We start from the raw sequence: 20627 nt of genomic DNA, 5'->3' as shown, positions 1-20627 counted from the left end.
AAGAGAATTACTGTATCACTTTATTTCATTATTTGGTAGGATCCACTTCTTAATAGAATACTCGATGCAAGCGTTTTGCGGATTTTATGGTGTGTAGATTCTGCCTGTTGCCACCACATAATTTCTTTGAAGTGCAGCGAGGTTTATATTCTTAGATATCATGTTGATAGGAGAAGATGAGCAAAGTTCTCGTGCTGTCTGTTGCCCTTCGTTGTTCAGAACTCCATTTTCTCCTCTCCCCGCGGAGGTTTAGTGATAGAAAATCAGTGCATTAGCAGAACTTATTAGTAAAAGGTCAATTTGGAACTGAAAATTTGTTTGCCAATTTACTTGGGCCGAATTTGGAATTTAACATGGCAAAAGCTTTGCACCTGGTACGGTTGATGTCTAGAGCAAATCTAAACCCTTATTATCCTGAGACATATTAAGGGCCCGTTTGAGGATTCAAACCCAGATTTGGGACTAAGGCCAATTTTGCTGCCTCTTTGTTGTAGAGAAAAATTGAGTTTCTGCCCATTCAAACGTCAGTCATAGAAAAGCACCAAAATTGCTGTAAATCTTTTCCCTTATCCTCCGTTCTATGCATATTTACCGTGCTTATTTTGATTGAACTTCAATTTAAGAGCTTGAGTTTAGAATTTCAAATCCTAATTACTGGCAAAAGTTGAAAGGTGGATATCAATGGATCCTCGGGGCGGCATTGATATATTAGCACGAGCAAAGAGCTGATGGTGTTCTTATGATTCTTCTGAACAATCGATACATTGTTACGGTCAATTTCGAATTCCATGCAAATAATCCAATCAAATTAACTGCCTCCATTTTGCCATTTTTCATCTTCCCCAGGGAAGATGGTAACCATTCCTCAACCCTCAACTTTCCAGACGCCTTCCCTTCACTGTGCTTCCAGAAGCAGGAAAAGCAGGAAACAGAAACAACTAGAACAAAGGCACAAACAATTCCACCAAAACAGAAATAGAACCGCCCTTTCTTTCCCAAGTTCATTCCCAACCCCACTACTAATCAACCACAAACCTCATACCCAGACCAAACTACAAGCCTTGGACAATGTCGTTAAAGACCTCGAATACTCTATTGGAAAGGGCATAAAAATCGATACCCAAATCTTCTCTTCCCTCTTAGAAACATGCTACCAGTTAAATGCTATTGGTCACGGTATCAGGATTCACCAGCTGATACCCAACACTCTTTTACGTAAAAACACGGGTATTGCATCGAAATTAGTCAGGCTTTACGCTTCCTGTGGGCATATGGATGAAGCTCACAAGTTGTTTGATGAAATGGCTAACAGAGATGAGTCGGCCTTTGCTTGGAACTCGGTCATTGCTGGGTATACTGAACTGGGTCTATATGAAGATGCCATCGCTCTTTATTTTCAAATGGAAGAAGAAGGTGTTGAACCGGACCAATTCACTTTTCCTCGCGTGTTGAAAGCTTGTGGGGGACTTGGTCTAATTCAAGTTGGCGAGGCAGTGCACAGGGATTTAGTCCGATTGGGGTTCGCAAATAATGGGTATGCGCTAAATGCTCTTGTTGATATGTACGCTAAATGTGGTGACATTGTTAAGGCTCGAAGGATATTCGACAACATCGCTTGTAAGGTCTCTGTTTCCTGGAATTCCATGCTCACGGGTTACGTTCGTCACGGGCTGCTAGTGGAGGCATTGCACACTTTCCGTAGGATGCTTCAAGATGGAGTTGAGTTGGATTCATTGGCAATTTCCTCAATTCTTGCAAATGTATCTTCTCCACAGCTAGGAATTCAAATTCATGGATGGATTATTAGGAGAGGAATGGAGTGGGATTTATCCATTGCTAATTCCTTGATTTTTATGTACTCAAGTAATGGTAAGTTGGATCAAGCACGTTGGTTGTTTGATCATATGCCGGAAAGGGACGTCGTCTCATGGAATTCCATAATTTCTGCTCATTGTAAAGACCCTGAAGTGTTATCTTACTTTGAGAGGATGGAGAAGGATGTTGTTTTGCCAGATAATATCACATTTGTGTCGATCCTATCTGCGTGTGCTCATCTGGGTTTGGTGGAGGATGGGGAAAAACTCTTTTCATTGATGACAAATAAGTATAGAATAGAACCCATCATGGAACACTATGCTTGTATGGTGAATCTTTATGGGAGAGCAGCGTTGACAAGGGAGGCCTATGCCATAATAACAGATAAAATGGAATTTGATGCTGGTCCAACTGTATGGGGAGCATTGTTATATGCTTGTTACCTCCATAGGAATGCAGATATAGGGGAGATAGCTGCTCAAACTCTTTTTGAGCTGGAGCCAGATAATGTACACAATTTTGAGCTTTTGATGAAGATTTATGGTGATGCAGGCAGGTTGGAGGATGTAGAGAGAGTGAGAACAATGATGATTGATAGGGGATTGTGATTGGAAATGTGCACTGGTACGATCTATAAACAGAGGAGAAATCACGCTTGTGTTAGCCATGCTCCCGCAGCTGTTAGCCGAGTCACATCTTCCTCAGGTTAGGTGTAGTCGACTCGCCATAACCCACATTATGCTATAGGCTTCTTTTTCTTTCTTCTTTAGTTCCTTTTTCCCCCCCGAAAAATAAAAATATTCAAAACTAATATGATTTGTGAATGGTATCGAGGACCAATTGAATTATTGCATATACTGAGTTTATATAAGATAACAAATTACGTACAATGTTTTCACTTAAATTTTCTTTTTCGCTTTATGTGCTTTGGGAGAGAGAAATGGTTTTCACATTAATTTTCTCACGCTTTTTTAAGGCATTTACACCTCCGTCCACTTTTGGGCATCCACTTTCACTTCCAAGTTGGACTGTTTTTCTTGTGTTCAGATTTGATTTGATATCATAATATAGAATTGTATCCTGTTGCTACGGCTGAAAAATCATATGCCAATGGCAAGCAGCTAGTTGATTTTTTCCTTTTTTCTTTTTTTTTTTTCAAGTGGGCAAAAGCCCCACTACAAAGACCGTCTGAAGCACAGAATTAGAGCAGAACAAACTATCGCCAAGAGCTTTCTGTGCCAGACTGTAAGGCTGTTTAATGCAATTCAGCTTTTCAGAAAAAAAAAAGGATTTTAATAGAAGTCATTTGGGCTCCTACTCCGGGAATTTATTAAAATACCAAAAAGGCAAAATAATAATAATATTATTCACATATTTTGCTAAATAAAAGTATAACATGATTTTGAAGTATTATTAAAAATAATTTAAAATCGTTTAAAGTGGGAAAAGCGAATTCATATAATTGATCTCAAATTTTTAAAATAAAAGTTGAGTTGAGTATTCTGCTAAATTGAAGTGCACGGTGCACGTTAGCCTCTGTTCAACTAAAACGCGGTGAAGCAATCCCTTTCTATAAATTGAAGGCCTCTCAAATCTGAAATCTCGCCCATTAGCTGAGATATCTCCCACCCAAAAGCCTCAACGACCGCTTACCATCAAAATGGCAAAAGCTACCCTTGTTTTCCTGCTTGTCTCTTTACTATACATTTCAGACACAGCAAGATCTGCTACCCCTGCAAGGTCCAGCGTTAGTGCCTCAAATTTCATCAAGGCCTCCTGTAGAACCACCACTTACCCTGCACTATGTGTCCAATCTCTCTCAGCTTATGCTACTTCCATCCAGCAAAGCCCACGCCAATTGACCGAGACTGCCTTGTCCGTGAGCCTCGCCAGGGCTCAGTCCACTAAGACATTCGTCTACAAGTTGACAAAGTTCAAGGAAGTGAAGGCCAGAGAAATGGAAGCCATTAAGGACTGTTTAGAGGAAATTGATGACACTGTGGATAGGCTTAGCAAGTCTTTTAAAGAGCTCAAGAACATGGGTCCGTCCAAGGGTAAGGCCTTCCAGTGGCACATAAGCAATGTGGAGACTTGGGTTAGTGCTGCTTTGACCGACGAGAACACTTGCGTTGATGGTTTTGCTGGTAAGGCCATGAATGGGAGGTTGAAGTCTTCGATTAAGGCAAGATTTGTAAATGTTGCTCAGGTGACTAGCAATGCACTAGCATTGATTAACAAGTTTGCCTCCAAGAACTAATTAAGTTAAGCAGCTGCTGTAAAATTATGTTTATATAAATGAGTTCATTTGGTAACAAGTGATCTCAACTCCTCCAGCTCCATGGGTCTAGTTTTGATATTTTGAGTGATATGCATACTTGATATGAAACAATCTGCTTTTCCTTTCTTTTTGAATGCTTCTGTGATGCATTTTTCTTGGCTTTTCTGCCCTTTTCTGTGATGCTACTTTATTTTGCCCTTCTTTTTAATATATATATATATATATATAGGATTTAAAGAGAGTGAAAAATTAAATTTATAATAAAGTGTGATTTTTTTTTTTTAACTTATGGTTGGATATTATTTAGTCATTTTATGTAAATTAATATTAAGTTCTTTTTAAAAAATATAATTTTAAAAATGACTATTTTTTTCTCCAAATGATAATTGATAGGAAAAGAAAAAAAAAATCCCTTGATTGAGGGCGAGGCGGGACCTATTAGAATCGCATCCAATACTTTATAGTAGCATTATTAGAAAATTGTTGGAAAAAATACCTTAATTGAAGGAAAGGTGGACCGGTGTATTCTACATGACAAGCGTAGGATAGATTTTTCCAATAGTAAAAGTGGTTGGAGAGGGTGAGTAGAGTGTGAAACCTCGGGTTTGGTAGCAGACAATATGGACTCACTTTAACCACGTGACTGTGGGTATCTTTTTATTATTCTTTTCATAAAGAGGTATCTTATTCTCAATCTTAGTGTCGTCCCCCTAAATGGAAATCAAATGGTTAAAAGTCGGAATTCAATCTGTCTGTCTTTGAAAAAGTTTTGCATTATAACGGCAAATTAAGGAAGCTGTTAAAAATAAAATAAATATACATGCAAATGCGTCATGCATGTATGGGCATTAAATGTGACAGCTCACTTGGAATCTAATCTCTGCCAGAAAAAAAGGCACGCATAAATGAGGACACAGCCCAACGTTGGCCCACTTCCTTTCATTTATTTTTTCTTGAAAATTTTGGCAAAGGGGAGTTGGACACAGCCCAACGTTGGCCCACTTCCATTCATTTTCCCAACCCACAATTATTATTTTTTTATTTTTTATTTATTTAGAGTTTTACTTGATAAATTAAGAAAAAAGATTGAGCCGGAAGCTGAACAGCATCCTATTGCTTGTTATGAACAGGTATCGTGAAAATTACTTTATTCAAATTTAAATTCGTTTAATTTTTTTTAATATTAAAATTTATTTTGAATATATTTTAAATTAAATTATTATTATTTTAAAAATATTTAAATTTATTTAATTTTATAAAAAATATTTTAATTAATAATTTATATAAAAATATTTTACTAATAATTTCTACTTTAAAATTTAATAATTTTATTCATTAAAAGCATATATATGTATAAAAGTTCAAGTAATAGATATTCAATCTATAAAATTTAAACTCTTCTAAATTTGATTATATACTATTTAAATTTATTATATTAAGATTTGATCAAGTAGATACTCATAAGTATATAATCTTGTCATTCTAGTTATTACATTATATTTTTTTATTAGGGATAACAAAAGTTTCAGAATTTGATATGAATTGTCTTAAATCCAACCAATTTTTTTTTATTCCACCTCAATCTTAATTTGTACAGGGTGAAGAAGAGAATCCTTTTCTTTTCTTTACTGGAATTCCTATAACTCGCCCTAAATAGTAATATATTATTATTTTTTATTAAAAAATAATTTTATTTTTATATATTTAAATATTATAATTAATTAAATAAATATATTATTAAATTAATATATAAAATTTATATTTTTAATTATATTTTATTTTTTAATAAAATTAATTTATATTATATATAATAAATTAAAATTAAAAAAAAATAAAAAAAAATTCCTTGATAAGTAAACTTATCTCTCCCAACTCTAAATTCCTACGGAACGAGGGCGAGAGGAGCAATCTCCACCCCTGACACGCCCTATTGCCATTCATATTTCTTATCATTCGTATCCATTCCTATTTTTTATCATTTGCATACGAATGTATATCCTATGGCTTAGGAGACACATTTATAATTAAGAGAATCACTGATGCTATATCAAATTCAGCAAATTTCACTCTTCATACCCTCATTTGGTTAATCAAATTAAATTCAATTGAAATTTTTATTAGTTAAAATTTTAATCAATTTTAAAATATTAACTAAATTAAATCAAAATTACAAAAAAAAAGGAACTGAAAATATTTAATCAGTTATTTGTTAAAAATAAATTAATAGACAAAATTATAATATATTTTATATTATTAATTCATAAAACATTAATAAATAATATATTTATAATATTTCTTATTTATAAAAATAATAATACGATTTGTTTTTAATTAATAAAAGAATAATTATAAATTAAATAGCATTATTGAAATTTTAAAAATAATTATTATGAATAAATATATTATTAATAAAAATTAAATTATTGCAATTATTTCAGTTACTAAATTAAAACTAATTAAATTGATTATAAATATCGAAAACTTAAAAATTACTAATCAATAATTGAACTGCCTCAGATATATTCGTACTAAAATAATTGAATTTTATCCATTAATTTCGGTTACACACCTTACTGATTTCATGGTAAAAGGAAAATAAGTGTCTTCACAATCACGTGGATATATACTGGATCGAAGCTCAATTTACATATATTCTTTATAATAAGCGCTACTTCATCATTTTTTTTAGTCAAATTTAATGAAAAAGATGATACTCAAATTCAAGTATTTATTTAATTTAAATAATTATTTACTGCATGTCAGATTAATTTTATGAATATCAATTAACTTCATTTTCTTTTTCTAAACTTTCTAAGCGAAATCGGATTTTGAAGATTGAATCTGGCCTGCGCATATGATTGATACATACGAAAGGATCAAAACTAAGAATAAAAAAGAAGAATACATAGAACAAGTCACTGATCGAGTTTGTTAATGAGTGCCAGAGCATTGCTAGTGAGCCCGTTAAATTTGGATATAATATTCCTGATCTTGTTCTTCAACGTAGTGCTTACTTTCAGGCCATCGAATCCATCCGTGCAGCCACTTTCATCGGTAATCGCTGCACTAACCCATGTTTTTATGTCAGCAATCTGAAATTCCACATTATTATTAGTACCCTTTAGACTGCCTAAAGCCTGCAATGCTTGCTTGAGCTCGTCAATGCTGTCTCCGATTTCATCCTGGCAATCTTGAACGACGCCAACTTCAGGCTTGCTCAATCCCTTCTGCCTTGACGGAGTTTTGATCAGCGCAGACGTTTTTTTGGCAACTTTCAGGGTCAATGCGGCTTTACAGAGCCTGAGGTCATTGGTTTTGATGGTAGAGGTGTAGGGAGACAGAGAGCTGTAGCAGAGTTTTGGGCATATGGTGGTATTGCAAGCTGTTTTTAGGTACATAGTGTATGTGGTTTTAGAAGTTTTGGTGGTGGTGATGGCTGCTGCTGAGGAGTTTTGGACGTTTGGTACGAATAGAAGAGATGTAAGAAGAAGAGGTACGAGAAGCTGCAGGCTTGGACTGCAGGTTGAATATAGGCCAACAGATTTAGTTTCCATCTTTCTCTCTGTGAGCGCAGAAGGTGTGCCAAGAGTTTCAATATTTTTAGGAAAAAAAAAAAACATTCAGGTGGATGAGGAATTATTAGGTGTACCCGACTCACAATTATGTGGAATCCACTTTCTTTTTAAGAGAGAGAGCACTATTTTATTTTTTAATGCACTGGCTACACTTAATAATTAGCCCAGTGGATGCGTTCGTGGTTTCCTGCACATAGCTTTTAGGTGTTACAGAGCCTGAAAAAATTATAGTTGTAATCGGAAAGCCGTTAATTAACCAACACTTGAAATTTGGAAGCATACCAAACGTCAGGGGGTATCCATGCGCACAACCTATACGATGTGGACACGTCACAGGTCTGATGGACCCTAGGGGTCTCCAGCGTGAATTTCTGCAGGAGGAAAGGGGCTGCCCACGGCCATGGCCGTGGCCGTGGATGATCAGGGAACTTTGGGAAGATTGTCTCCTCCATTTCCGCCATTTCAAGATTGATTCACTTATTTTCGTTATTAGTATTCTCCGATTAGCATCGAAAATTATTAACAAGCATGCCTTGGATTATTTGTTTAAAAGAAAAAGAAAGACATCAAGAATTAAAGTTTCTGTTGGCGACAGGTCTTTTACTACTACAAACTGAGAAGGTCTTTTAAAAGATAAATAGTTATTAAATATACTTTACAATGGGTTATATACACAGATTGTTCTGAATGAGAAAAAGCAGTAATATTTTAAGAGACAAATATTGTCCCTCGTTAATTAACTAGCTTATTAATGAGAGCTAATGCATTGCTAGTTAGCTGAGCAACTCTTTCAATATAGCTCCTTATAGTGTCCTTAACTTTTCCATTCATGGCATTCCCTTCAAACCCATCCATACAAGTATCCTCATCTGTCAGGGCAGCACTTACCCATGTTTGTATATTACTCATCTTAATCTCAAAATCAGGGCCTTCAAGATCCTTCATCGCCACCAAAGATTGCTGGAGCTCATCAACTGAATCTTTCATGTTCTCCACACAGTCCCTTATGGGCCCAGCTCCTTTGGGCCTTAGGTTGTGCGCTTTCGACATATTTAGTACCATGTTGGAGGTGGATTCAGCACTTTGCAGGGTGACGTTGAGTGCTGCATTGGCCAGCTGCGTAGGGTCATCCTGGATGGTACTATCATAAGCTGAGAGACTTTGGTAACATAGGTCTGGATACCTTGTAACCTCACATGATGTTTTAATAAAATCATCGCTCGACCCCAATCGGCGGGGTTCTAATAATCTTGCTGCCAACGAATTTGCAATGCTGAAAAAAGCTAGAGAGATAATGATCGCAGAGAATGATTGCATTGCTGTGGGATGGGTGCGAGCAGAAGGGTACCGATAAAGAACCCTTTTTAAAGGGTAATGAAAGTGTCCTACAATAGGATGGAACCGCATGCATGTGAAATTGTGGGGCTTGATTTCTTGAATTATTGATTGAAGACAGAGGAAGCCAATCCTTTGGGAAAGAAGAGATAGGATAAGAGTGATTCACATGCACTGACATTCGATGGATCGAGAAGTAAGAAAAACTATTACAATTGTCACGGAGATGTTGGCTTGTCTTGTCCATTAAGTTTGTCTCATCCTTTATATCTATAAATTAATGTGTTCTTCTCCGGGTTTTTTTTTTTTATTTTTTTTTTATCATAGTGTTCTTCTCCAGGTTGAGGGCCTCGATCTGTAAGACACCACCTAGCTAGCTACCTCCACTAAGGTGCTGAGATTTGTGGGCTAATATGGTTCCACCATAATTAAAATTGCAACTTAAGGATGCTAAAATATAAGCGGGTTGTAATATGATTTGCGTTATACAGGGTGATGATGGGGTGATTGAACATATTCAAGACTCTGATGTCTCTCATGATCAATCAAATTATGTCTAATTCTTTTTTTTTCTTTTATTTATAATAGCATCATGAGAATAGAAAATTTTAGCTAAATAAGGAGAACATATGAAGCAAAATCCTTTTCAAGGATTTGCAAATAATATTTGCTTAATAAAGAAACCCACCGTATTTTCTAATCCTAATTATACTAGCAGAGCATATGCGATTTTTCTTATAATAAAAGAAGAAAAGACTATATTTGGTAACCAGAAATAAAGAAATGCAATGATTGAACACATCACGTGTTAAACATAAAAGGGTCACGGGGGCCTTTTAAAAGCAAGTGTTTATCATGCATGGTGCTTCCCTAAACTTTATAGATTAGATTTTCTTGCTTTTTTTTTTATTATTTTTACGTAATTCTCTTCACCACATTTTCTGGCTGTGCAAACTTTCGATAAACATTAATTAATTTCAAAAAAACATGTCACGATGAATCATATCTTATCACAGGGTTGGATGAAATTTCTCCTTATCATGTGGATTAAGAGATTGAAATACATATGGCCCTGGTAGAAAGGCCTACTGAAGAGCTAGCCAGGCCCTTAACATCGCCAACAAGAGAGTAAAATCACACAGGATGACTTGACCCGTTTCATTTCGAAGAATGATAGCATACTATTATTGGACAAAATTTCATAAAAGCATTTCACAGTTTTCATAGTTTTTTTTTTTTTTTTTTTTTTTTTTTTTAAATTTAATCATCAATGGATAGAAATTCGTTGCAGGAAAAAAGGCCTAGGTCCATTATAAAGAGAGAATCTAAAAGGATCCTAAATTACAGCATTTGTCTAGACCTCACAAGTTCACTTTAGCTAAAAGAAGGCAGACAGCTTATAACAATAGCTCAAGCTAGAGACCTAAAGCCTTATAAAAAAAATTAAATAAAAAAGGCTCTAATGTCTAGTTTAAAAATATCAATAACCAATGCCAAAGTCAAACCAAGAATCCTACTCACCTGGAAAGAAAATGGGTCAAGGAAAAGGACCGTCGTCACCTTCCCATAGTCCTAGCAGTACCAACTGGACGAGCCGAAGAAGAGCAGCAACCACAAAGGATCTAACGCGGTCAAAGCCTACTAAGAGAGGATTCTCAAAAAGAGAGTAGACTCATTATCGAGTAGGAAGAGAAACTCCTTCTATCTAGCAAGGGTAGGAGAAGCCACAGGATCGGCGAAGAGAAACATCTAAAGAACAGAGAAGAAAGAGAAACCAAAGAAAAAAAATAGAAGACGCTTCCTTCGTTTTCATAGCCATTAGCGGAACAGAAAATTAACCCTAAGTATAGAAACTCACGTGTAAACCAAATAAGGATTGAAAATTGGGGTAGTCGTCAACCATCTTAATTGATTTTATAATAGTCCGGCACAAAACCCAAACGGATTAATAATCATCAATCGGAATCAGGTAAGGATGAGTAACTAAGGTAGTGTCTGGATTTAGGTTGGAGATAATGTAGCACTGTACTTTTAGTGGGCTTGACTCTTATTTTATTAATGAAATATCCATTTCTAATAATAATAAAAAAAATTTAAGTTGATGTTTAGTTGACAGCAGAGTTGTCATCCTTCGCTTGATCTTAACTTCTTAAGATCCTACTACACACATTAGTTGAACTTTAAAGTTTTAAATAATTTCTCCGTTATTTTTTTTTAATTAAGTAAAAAAATTTAAAAATTAAAAATTTAAATTTAAATTTAATTTTATTAAATTAAGTATTATATTTTTAATTATTGAATGAAGCCAAGTTAAACATCTACTCCATTTATCATTCCGACTATAAAGTTGCCACTTTCTTAATTATTAGGGTCATCAGTCACGGGGCCACCAGAATTATTTGCTCCAATAGATTCCACATTTAGATTAGATATCATGTTTTCTTTAAGGAATAGCTGCTCAGTTCTGCTCTCTTTTCCCTCCAAAAAAATATGTCAGCCGGTTTTACAATTCTCTATTCCTTTGTGCTCTTAGACACTCCCACCGACATTCTTCCGTACAATGGTACGGCCAGATTACACAAGATTTTTTTGAAAAGCATCTTAATTATTTTGTGGATGGTGACTCTAAAACAATTCAATATCTCACTGATTTTTACTAGGGAAAGATTGAACTATCTTCATAATTACAGCTGTTCCTAATTCCGGGTATGCATGTGGCCACTTAGCTATTGGGCAGTTGCTAATCTGATCCTTCCTAAACGAGTAATTTTATAATGTAAGCCTGTTATATAAAATGGTAATTTAATTAAAAAATAATAATTATTTAAAAAAAATATTTTAAAAAAAATTATTTCTTAACTAAATATTTTTTAGCTTAGTTATTGGTTAAAAAAATTTATTACCACGATAAAGCGTTCCTAACGAAAATTTTTTCTTATTCATAAGGATAAAACATTCACTATCTTAAAAGATATAGAGTCTTTTATAACTCGAATGAGTATTATTGTTAGAAAATTTTATTTTTAATATAGATACATAACTGTATTTTATAAGACTTATCATTATTCATTTAATATTTTATATTTAGTTTGTCATTATGTAATTTATATAAAATCAGGGTATAATAAATGGATATGCTCACTGGTGATGTGTATTCTCTTTATTTCATAAAAAATCATATTTTTATAAATAAAAACATCCTACACTGAAAATATTCTATAATTTTGTGTGTAAAAAATTAGATTGGCCCTCCAGCAATGATATGAACTTTTAATCGGGACTCATCAAATCCCTTTCTTTGACATAATTATGGGACCCTATCGCTTTATCCCACTTGAAATTATAATTGCATATCAAATTCCATAATTATCGCTCATAAGATTTCGTTTTTGTATTATAAATAGGGAACCTTTCCCCCACCGTTTTCATCATTAGCCTTCAGCCCATTAGTTCCTAACGAAGAAAAAGAGACATGGCGGGTTATGCCTGTACTTCTTTTGCTAACTTCCTTCTCATTCTTCTAGCCGCTAGTTTCCACATAAATTCCATGTCAGCTGGTAGAGTTCTCAGTACCCCCAAAACTTACGCAGAATTTATAAGAACATCTTGCAGTACAACTACTTATCCAAAACTTTGCTATAGTTCCCTCTCGGTCCAAGCAAGCAAAATCCAAAACAGCCCTAGGCTCCTAGCCAATGCAGCCCTTAACGTGACATTAGCATCAGCTAGATCAACTTCCACTATGATGCAAAAACTCTCTCAAAGCCATGGCATGAAGCCTAGGGAAGTATCAGCCATGCAAGACTGCGTGGAGGAGTTGAGCGACACGGTAGATGAGCTTAGACAATCCATTGGCGAAATGGGTGAGGCTAAAGGGTCCAATACTAAGCTTATGATTGGCGACATCCAAACATGGGTTAGTGCTGCCTTGACCGACGAGAGTACCTGCAGTGATGGGTTCGATGGGAATACCATGAATGGCAATGTGAAGAGTGCAGTTAGGAAACAGATTCTGAAAATCGCACACTTGACTAGTAATGCCTTGGCCTTGATCAACAATTATGCCTCTCTTCACGGTTGATTAGATGATCTGGGATGAGGTTATCTCTACAATTAATTACTCTAGTTAGAGTGATGGGGCTTCAATAAATTGTCTGTAACATATATTTAGTGTGATGCTTGTGTGTCAATACGGATGGCAACGTGCCTCCATAAGGATGTTAAGGTAGAATGTATGTAAATATAATTTTATCATATTAGTGAAAAAGGTCTGTGTAAGTGGATACTAGATCTTGTGATTTATATGAAAACTGGCTATTGTTCAATCGGCGAATTTGATTATATTTTATTTATTCACTTCTTGGATGATTCGCATCTTAATGGAAAGAGAGAGAGAGAGAGAGGACAATTTAGAATTAACTCCAAACAGCAACGTAACATCCATTAGTGTTCACATGCATACAGAAAAGGTTTAGGATAAAATTATGCAGCTATTAAAAAAATACAAAAATAGTGAGCTAGTCACTTTCTAGTAAAGCTCAAGTAAGTAGCAGTTAGTAGATAAAATTACTAGCGACAGTTGAAAGAGCTGGGTGCGTGCAGTCTCCCATAATCCTTTTGCTATCAGCATTTACGTATAGCAGGAAGACAATCAAGGAAAGCTTTCTCTAGAATAAATTATTTATTAAAAAAAATAATTCAATTAAATTATTACATAATTATATTTGTTTTTATTTTTTTTAAATTAATTTTTTTAAGTTAAAAGAAATTAAATTTTTTCATTTTAAATATGAAAATTGATAAAAAAAATATATAAATTAAATTAAATTTTTGTAAAATTAATAAGAGTAGAGATTTTAAAAATGGTAACAATTTAATTTGCTTCCGCTAAGCAAATTTCAATACAATTTCAAGAAAATAAGAAATGGAAGAGAGAGGGAGAGAAGTATGTATCTTCTAGTTAACCTCATGTTACTTCTTCAGTTATTCTAATTAACCATTGGATTTGGTTTTGATTGCATAATTGAGTTCTTAATGACTTGAAAGTAAGCTATGCCTATGCAAAATTTCTTTTTTTTTTTTTTAAAAAAAAAAACCTTTTTTCTTTCCTTCTTTTTAGTTCATTTCTTTTTTTCTTTTCTTTTCTTTTTAACTTCCTGAATTTATTGAAGGAAGAAGTTGAAGAAGCAATTTTGAGTTTTTTTTTTTCTATAATCTAAAATTTTTAAGTTAATATTTAATTATTTTTACGAGTCCCAATTATTCACAATCAACTATAATTAGAAACCGTTGAATTAGAGAATAAAATAAAGGAAAATTTATTATTTAATATTTGTATTTTAACAAAACAAATAATTTAATTTATTAATTTTAAAAAATATATTATTTAATCTTTTTATTTTTAGTCTATTAAATTATTTATTAACATTAATTAATTAATCTTTATATTTGAAAATATAATTATTCAATCTCTCTATTTTAATAAAATTAATTAATTGATCTCAAAATTTTAAAAAAATATTCTAGATGAAAAATAAAATTTTATTTTGTGGAGGTAAAATTTGAATTTACATTTTTTATAAATTATTCAAGTATTTTTATTTATTTCCCTGCACTTTATTTTTGTTTTTCTTTGTAGGTAAACAATAATTGATAAAGTATTACTTGGTCTTTATCTTCGAGTAATCAAGATAATAATCTAAGAAAATTGATTCCTAATAGAAAGAATATAAAAATGATGCCCAACGAATTGAATAAAATTATACTCGAATAATTTTAAAAAAATATAAATTTAAATTTAGTCTCTATACAATAAATTTTTGTTTTTCATATGTGATTATATTTTTTAAAATATAAGAATTAATTAATTAGTTGAACTAAAATAAAAGATATAAATAGTAATATTTTTAAAAATATTAAAATTAATTAATTATTCTCATTAAAATAAAATAATTAAATAATAATTTGATTGGTATTTATTAACAAAAAATTTAATAGAGAGGACAAAATAATTTAATATATACAAAGTATAGAAATTAAATAATGTGTTTCTTAAAATACATAAATTAAATTATTATTTTTGTTAAAATATAAAAATTAAGTAGTAATTTTTTCTAAAATAAAATCAAAAGATTTAATTGAATCAAGATTTAATTAAAATAAATTTGACCTCTGCCCTTCAAAGAACAGAACGCATTTGGTCAATGCATCTCCATCGTCTTGTGATTGTGAGGCTAATCTGAGGACACTCATCCCACCAATCCTAACAAGTAACAACACTAGTATAGTCCTGCACTCCTACTTTTGTTCACCATCTCTCTTGCTTAGGCATCGGGGTGAGCAGATTTTTCAATAGATTTGATTTTAAAATTCAACCAATTGGATTTGATTTTATATTATAAAAATTTTGATTATTTAGGTTTGATTTAGTTTTAAAAAGAAAAAATTTGTTAAATTGAACCGAACTGAATAGTAATTTTATATGTTCAAATCGAATCAAATTAATTTTTAAATTAATTTATTTTTATGGAGAATTTATGAATTATATTTAATTATATATATATTGTTTAATTTTATTGATTAATAGTTATTAGGTTCAAACCAAAATTAAAATTAGACTAAATAACTTAAAAATAAAGTCTCAATTAAAAATAATCAAAAATCAAAATAGATCAATTTGAATCGAACTGAACAGAAATAGAGTGATTTGATTCGATTCGGTTTTCATCCATTTCGATTCGGTTTGGTTTCTAAAATATGTAATTTGATTTTTGTAACACCTCAAAATTTTAAATTTTATGAGCATTTTTGGTATTTTAATTTTATTTAAATTTTAGGAATTTTTTTGAGATTTTTCGGATTTTAAAAATCGGGTTCGATTTTCCGAAAATATAAACTTTGATGAATTTTAAAAATTAATTTAAAGACCACGTGGCAAAACTAAAAATATATTTGGAGTCTACATATTTTTCTGAGTTTTCTGGAATTTTTTCAGAATTTTTGGACCTCGTTTTCGGTCCCGAGGCAGAGTAAAAATTCAAAATTTTGTATTTCAAATCGAACCGGCCGAATCAAACCGATCGAATCGGACCGGCTCCCTTCCCTTTTTCTTCCCCGCGCGCGTCGTTCCCTCTCCCTTTTCTCTCTCTTTTCTCTCTCCTCCTCAATTTCCTCAAAATCCGCCGATCCGGCCACCAATGGTCTTGTGTCTAAAATCATCTACTCGTGAGAGCTTTCCATAGACACCAAGAACGCCAAATCCATCGAGCGGTTTGTCCAATTTTGCTCAGAAGTTTTTAGCCCATTTCGACTTTTGGGCTAGATATCGTGAATTCCACGAGAAAAAGACGCTCCACTCGTCGAGAGTTTCGACATAAATTTCAAATTTTTCACCTTTTTCGGTGGGTCTCGTTTTTCCGAGCATTTAATGAGCTTAGAAAATTCTGAAAAATTTATGTACTAACCCCGTGTTATGGGCTTCGTGTAGGTATCCTCGATTCGCGGAAATTCGATTGACTGAGTTTGTGAAATTCAAAAAGTCTCGAATTGGACCGAGGTTTTGGCTAGCCCCATTGTCGGACTTCAGCGTTCGAAGTCGGAATTGGCAAAGGTAAACCCAAACCTTACTTTTTCGTAATTTTCTCGCTTAAATAGGATTAAAAATCCATAAAATATTCGTGGTAGCTTAGAAAATTATGATTCTTTTGCAATAGCTTAGTAATATTGCTAAGGACATGAGGCAAAGTTTTAGAATTTTTAGAGCTTATTTGGGCGCTTTTTGCAAAAATGGTCAATTATAGGGACTAAATTGAAATTTTACATGTTGTGATGGATGATTGATTTGATGGGCGGGAGGGGCTGTGTGATGTGATTGAGTTGTGGACATATGGATTGTGAATATAGAAGTGTGTTTTGAGCCCTTTGTTGGGTAGGTCCTAGGTATAGTGGAGACGGATTTCGACTTAGGGCGTATTGGTCTTTTTCTTTGTTTGTATTGAGTCAAATTTATTAAATGATTGTAATAAAATTGTCCCTTCTTCCTCTGATTGTCGTCAAATCTGTGAGTAAAATATTAATTTTAATTGTAATTTCGATATTATTATATGTTATGCCCATGCATCACTTATATGCATATATTTATGTAGTTAAACTCTAGGCACGATTTATGATGCATTGATTTAAAGTGCTATGATGTTGTTGTGGTAATTGCGTGTGATGTGACGTGGACTATGGATAGGGCGGGTAGTCACGCTGCGAGTTCTTCGGGAACCCGATCCTTCGAGAGGTAGTCACGGCTTGAGTTCTGGGACCCTCGATTTGGTTTATTGCGAAAGTCGAGTTCTTGGCACTAGGTTGGATTTAAGAGAGCTGTATAGGGGATCAGCTCCCATATGTTATGATTGATGCTACAGGATGCGTGAATGCTCCAAATTACCTTTTTGATATTATGATGTGAAAATGATGTTGATGTTGCATTTCACTCTACAGGGTGCATTAGTTTTAGATAGTTATAGAGATTATGGTTAAAATTGATATTTTACTCGCTCACTCTGCTCAATATTTTTGGAGGATTTTATTTTGGTTAACTGCTTTTCTCCTTCGCAGTTGTTTATCAATATTTGTGTAATTTTATTTACTCCTAGAATTTTCGCATGTGTTAGAAGTATTTATTTGATTATAGGTAATATTATTATCATGTTGGACTGTAAACGTATAATGATATGCATGTTTGATGGATTGGATGAGGAGCTCCCATTTATTTTATGAGGATATGAGTATGTGGAGGGTGAGGAGCTCCCCAATTGAGTATTTATTATGTTTACAGTCGGGTGAGTGAAAACTCCCGTTGGAAAGTCCATTTATGGGTTTGTTTTCTTGATATTGGGCCCAAATGGGCCTTAGAGTTGGGTTAATGAGCAGTTAGGCTTACTACGGGCCTCGGGGCTTAGTCCTAGCCCATAGGTTGGGTCGTGACAATTTTCATAATTTAATTCGGTTCTGTTCGTTTCGATTCGGTTTGAACTGAATGCTCACCCCTACTTAGGCATGCCACGGTCCGGTTTCCGTGAACTTGATTGCGGTCTGATTGATCTGAACCAATTCTAATCTGAAATCAATGATTTTGAATTATAGTTGGGTAGAATCTAAATCATACCGTTGGGTTGAGTTTTTCACGATTTCAATTCCCAACAATTCCAATATATATAATTTTCAGTTGGACTGAATAGCGATTTAAGATTGATTTTGATTTCAATCTGATTTATATTATTACTATCTAAAATTTTATCTTATTCTAACTGTTCAATTTTTTGTAATTAAGAAAAATAATAGTGCATTTTTAAATAATATTTATTGTGTATTTTTTTTATTTTAAAAATACATGTATTTAGAAATGAAAAAAAAATTGAAGTACAATGTTAATTAAAAGAATTCTCCTGCTACATATAGTTTTTAATCATAAAAATAATAAAAGAAAATTACATATATTAACAAATGAAAGGAAAATTACATATAGTAACAAATGAAAGGAAAATTTTGTAAGGTGCCTTTTACATGTAGAAACTTCAAATATTAGAAATTTTTTTAAAAATAAATGGAATTTATTTTAGTTATTTGATAATTAAGATTTCTATGTTTGCATTTTCTTGAGAGTAGAAGAATAAAAATGCTCATTGTTTTCATAAAAATTTAGTTTGGGTGAGTGGGCTAATTATTAGGTACACCAGGAGCACTAAAAAATAGTGCTCATTCTCTCACAGAAAGTGAGTCTTTCCTATTATATAGGGAGTGGATCCCACATGATTGTGAGAAAAGGTGTGTCAGTTTTTGTTGAAATAATAAAAATTAATAAATTAAAAGAATTGAAATAATTTAATACGCAATTTTCATATTTTCTTTTTTCTAAAATATTTTCAAAACATAGTTATTTTATAGTAATGAATAAAATTGCCATTTATATTTTTTAAGAAAAAAAAAGGCTAAAAATGCCAGAATGGCATTTTCATAAATTTTGCAAAATAATTTAAGACCGTTACAACTGTCTGCACGACGAGGGCGGGAGGCCAACACACTTTTTTTTTTTTTTTCCCTTTTTTAAATTTAATCAGTCTGATTTTAATTTAAGCTCAATTCCAAACTGGTCCATGAACATATGTTTACTCTTGCTCTCTCTCTCAAATGTCTACTTCTCTTCTAATAAGATTTTATTTTATGAATTTTTCTTATCATGAATATGAGACTCGCTAATAAATGATTCTCATGTGTCTTGATCAACGATTATTTAGCCAAAATTTTACCTTATTTTATATAATCTGAGGCTGCAAGGTGGCACTTACGTGTCTTTATATGGTGTGGGATAATGATCAATGAAATCCTTTATGTGAATTAAGTTAGCGTCATCATGTATAGCAAGTGCGTCAAGAAATGGACTACTTCAAGATACAATTTAAAGAAAGATGGCAATAACATAAGAGAAACAGAATGATAGATCCCTAATATGGAGATCCTATACGCGCCGGGGCTAGGGGATTGGTGGTTCTGGCGGAATTTAGTTCGACGGCGACGAACCCAGCACCATATTGAGAAAGATGCTGGAGAAGATACCAGGCAATATTGACAGCCATGTCTCTGATTCTCAAGATCGTTATATATTTCACGTCAAGCGCACCAATGGCCTCGCTGTTCTCTGTATGGCTGATGATACCGCTGGAAGAAGAATTCCTTCTGCATTTCTTGAAGACATTCATGAGAGATTTGTGGCGAATTATGGCCATGGTGTTCATTTAGCCCAGGCTTATGCCATGAATGATGAATTTTCAAGGGGTTTTGGGCCAGCAAATGGAGTATTACTCGAATGATCCAAATGCAGACATAAATAGACAAAAAAATGAAATGAGTTAGGTGAGAAATGCCATGATTGATTATATTGACAAAGTTTTAGAGAGAAGTGATCGTTTGGAATTGCTGGTTGGTAAAACTGCTAATATGCAAGCGAACACCTTCCGTTTCAGAAAGCAAGCTTGTCGTTTCAGAAACACAGTTTGGTGAAGAAACGTCAAGCTTACGGTTGCTTTGATGGTCCTCCTCTTAGAGATAGTCTATGTTGTGCTGGCTTTTGTATGTCGCGGACTTCCACTACCTAACTGCCTCATGTGACACCAAGTTTTAGAGTGAAATCTTTGTGCTTTTTTCTTTAAATTGGTATATGATATTTCCATTTAAACTTCCTTTGCTGTAAATTCTCTTAGATTTTTTTTCTTGTGCTATATGAAATACTTGAATTGTCTATGGGCACAGTTACAGAAATTGTAACAGTGCCTTTCATTTACTCTTCCCTTCGGGTGAGATCCCAAATGCTTATGGGAGGATCTATTAATGAATATTTGGAGTGAGATAACTTCCCATCTTTCAAGTCAAGACAATGGCTCTGACTTGACTATTTTATTGGTCTTCCTCCTTTGGCATCTATGGAAAAAGCAGGACAGCTATACCTTCAACCGGCAGGAGATAGATCACTTCTTTCTAATCTACATCGGGGGTAACTCATTACTTCGAAGACTTTATGGCTGCTCAAGAGCAATTACAATCTCAATTAAGTATTTCTCCTTACCCTCCAGAGCAGCATA

The 20627-nt window shown here is 33.4% G+C and overlaps 5 protein-coding genes and 1 pseudogene across 5 annotated transcripts; 4 read left to right on the top strand and 2 right to left on the bottom strand.

Moving 5' to 3' along the window:
* The first annotated feature begins 68 nt into the window (after nt 1–68).
* Nucleotides 69–2668, top strand: LOC110669669 (pentatricopeptide repeat-containing protein At4g25270, chloroplastic). The gene has a single exon (XM_021831417.2). The coding sequence runs from the start codon at nt 852–854 to the stop codon at nt 2421–2423; it is 1572 nt and encodes a 523-aa protein (XP_021687109.2). The 5' UTR covers nt 69–851; the 3' UTR covers nt 2424–2668.
* Nucleotides 2669–3396: 728 nt separating this feature from the next.
* LOC110669670 (21 kDa protein) lies at nt 3397–4227 on the top strand. Its single transcript, XM_021831419.2, has one exon. It carries the CDS (start codon nt 3476–3478, stop codon nt 4070–4072), a length of 597 nt encoding a protein of 198 aa, XP_021687111.2. The 5' UTR covers nt 3397–3475; the 3' UTR covers nt 4073–4227.
* Nucleotides 4228–6919: 2692 nt separating this feature from the next.
* On the bottom strand, nt 6920–7736 carry LOC110669550 (pectinesterase inhibitor 4). Its single transcript, XM_021831257.2, has one exon. The coding sequence runs from the start codon at nt 7711–7713 to the stop codon at nt 7009–7011; it is 705 nt and encodes a 234-aa protein (XP_021686949.2). The 5' UTR covers nt 7714–7736; the 3' UTR covers nt 6920–7008.
* Nucleotides 7737–8292: 556 nt separating this feature from the next.
* On the bottom strand, nt 8293–9090 carry LOC110669549 (21 kDa protein). The gene has a single exon (XM_021831256.2). It carries the CDS (start codon nt 9073–9075, stop codon nt 8401–8403), a length of 675 nt encoding a protein of 224 aa, XP_021686948.2. The 5' UTR covers nt 9076–9090; the 3' UTR covers nt 8293–8400.
* A 3329-nt stretch (nt 9091–12419) lies between these two features.
* On the top strand, nt 12420–13328 carry LOC110669594 (21 kDa protein). The gene has a single exon (XM_021831307.2). It carries the CDS (start codon nt 12476–12478, stop codon nt 13082–13084), a length of 609 nt encoding a protein of 202 aa, XP_021686999.1. The 5' UTR covers nt 12420–12475; the 3' UTR covers nt 13085–13328.
* A 6170-nt stretch (nt 13329–19498) lies between these two features.
* LOC110669572 (vesicle-associated membrane protein 711-like) lies at nt 19499–20157 on the top strand (annotated as a pseudogene).
* The last annotated feature ends 470 nt before the right edge of the window (nt 20158–20627 follow it).

The sequence above is a fragment of the Hevea brasiliensis genome, chromosome 13, assembly GCF_030052815.1.
Source record: "Hevea brasiliensis isolate MT/VB/25A 57/8 chromosome 13, ASM3005281v1, whole genome shotgun sequence".
In the NCBI taxonomy this organism is placed as follows: domain Eukaryota; kingdom Viridiplantae; phylum Streptophyta; class Magnoliopsida; order Malpighiales; family Euphorbiaceae; genus Hevea; species Hevea brasiliensis.
This window is presented reverse-complemented; position numbering and strand designations above follow the sequence as displayed.

Coding starts and splice junctions, on each gene's coding strand:
- LOC110669669 (XM_021831417.2), top strand. CDS start 852: ATGGTAACCATTCCTCAACCCTCAACTTTCCAGACGCCTTCCCTTCAC.
- LOC110669670 (XM_021831419.2), top strand. CDS start 3,476: ATGGCAAAAGCTACCCTTGTTTTCCTGCTTGTCTCTTTACTATACATT.
- LOC110669550 (XM_021831257.2), bottom strand. CDS start 7,713: ATGTTTTTTTTTTTTCCTAAAAATATTGAAACTCTTGGCACACCTTCT.
- LOC110669549 (XM_021831256.2), bottom strand. CDS start 9,075: ATGCGGTTCCATCCTATTGTAGGACACTTTCATTACCCTTTAAAAAGG.
- LOC110669594 (XM_021831307.2), top strand. CDS start 12,476: ATGGCGGGTTATGCCTGTACTTCTTTTGCTAACTTCCTTCTCATTCTT.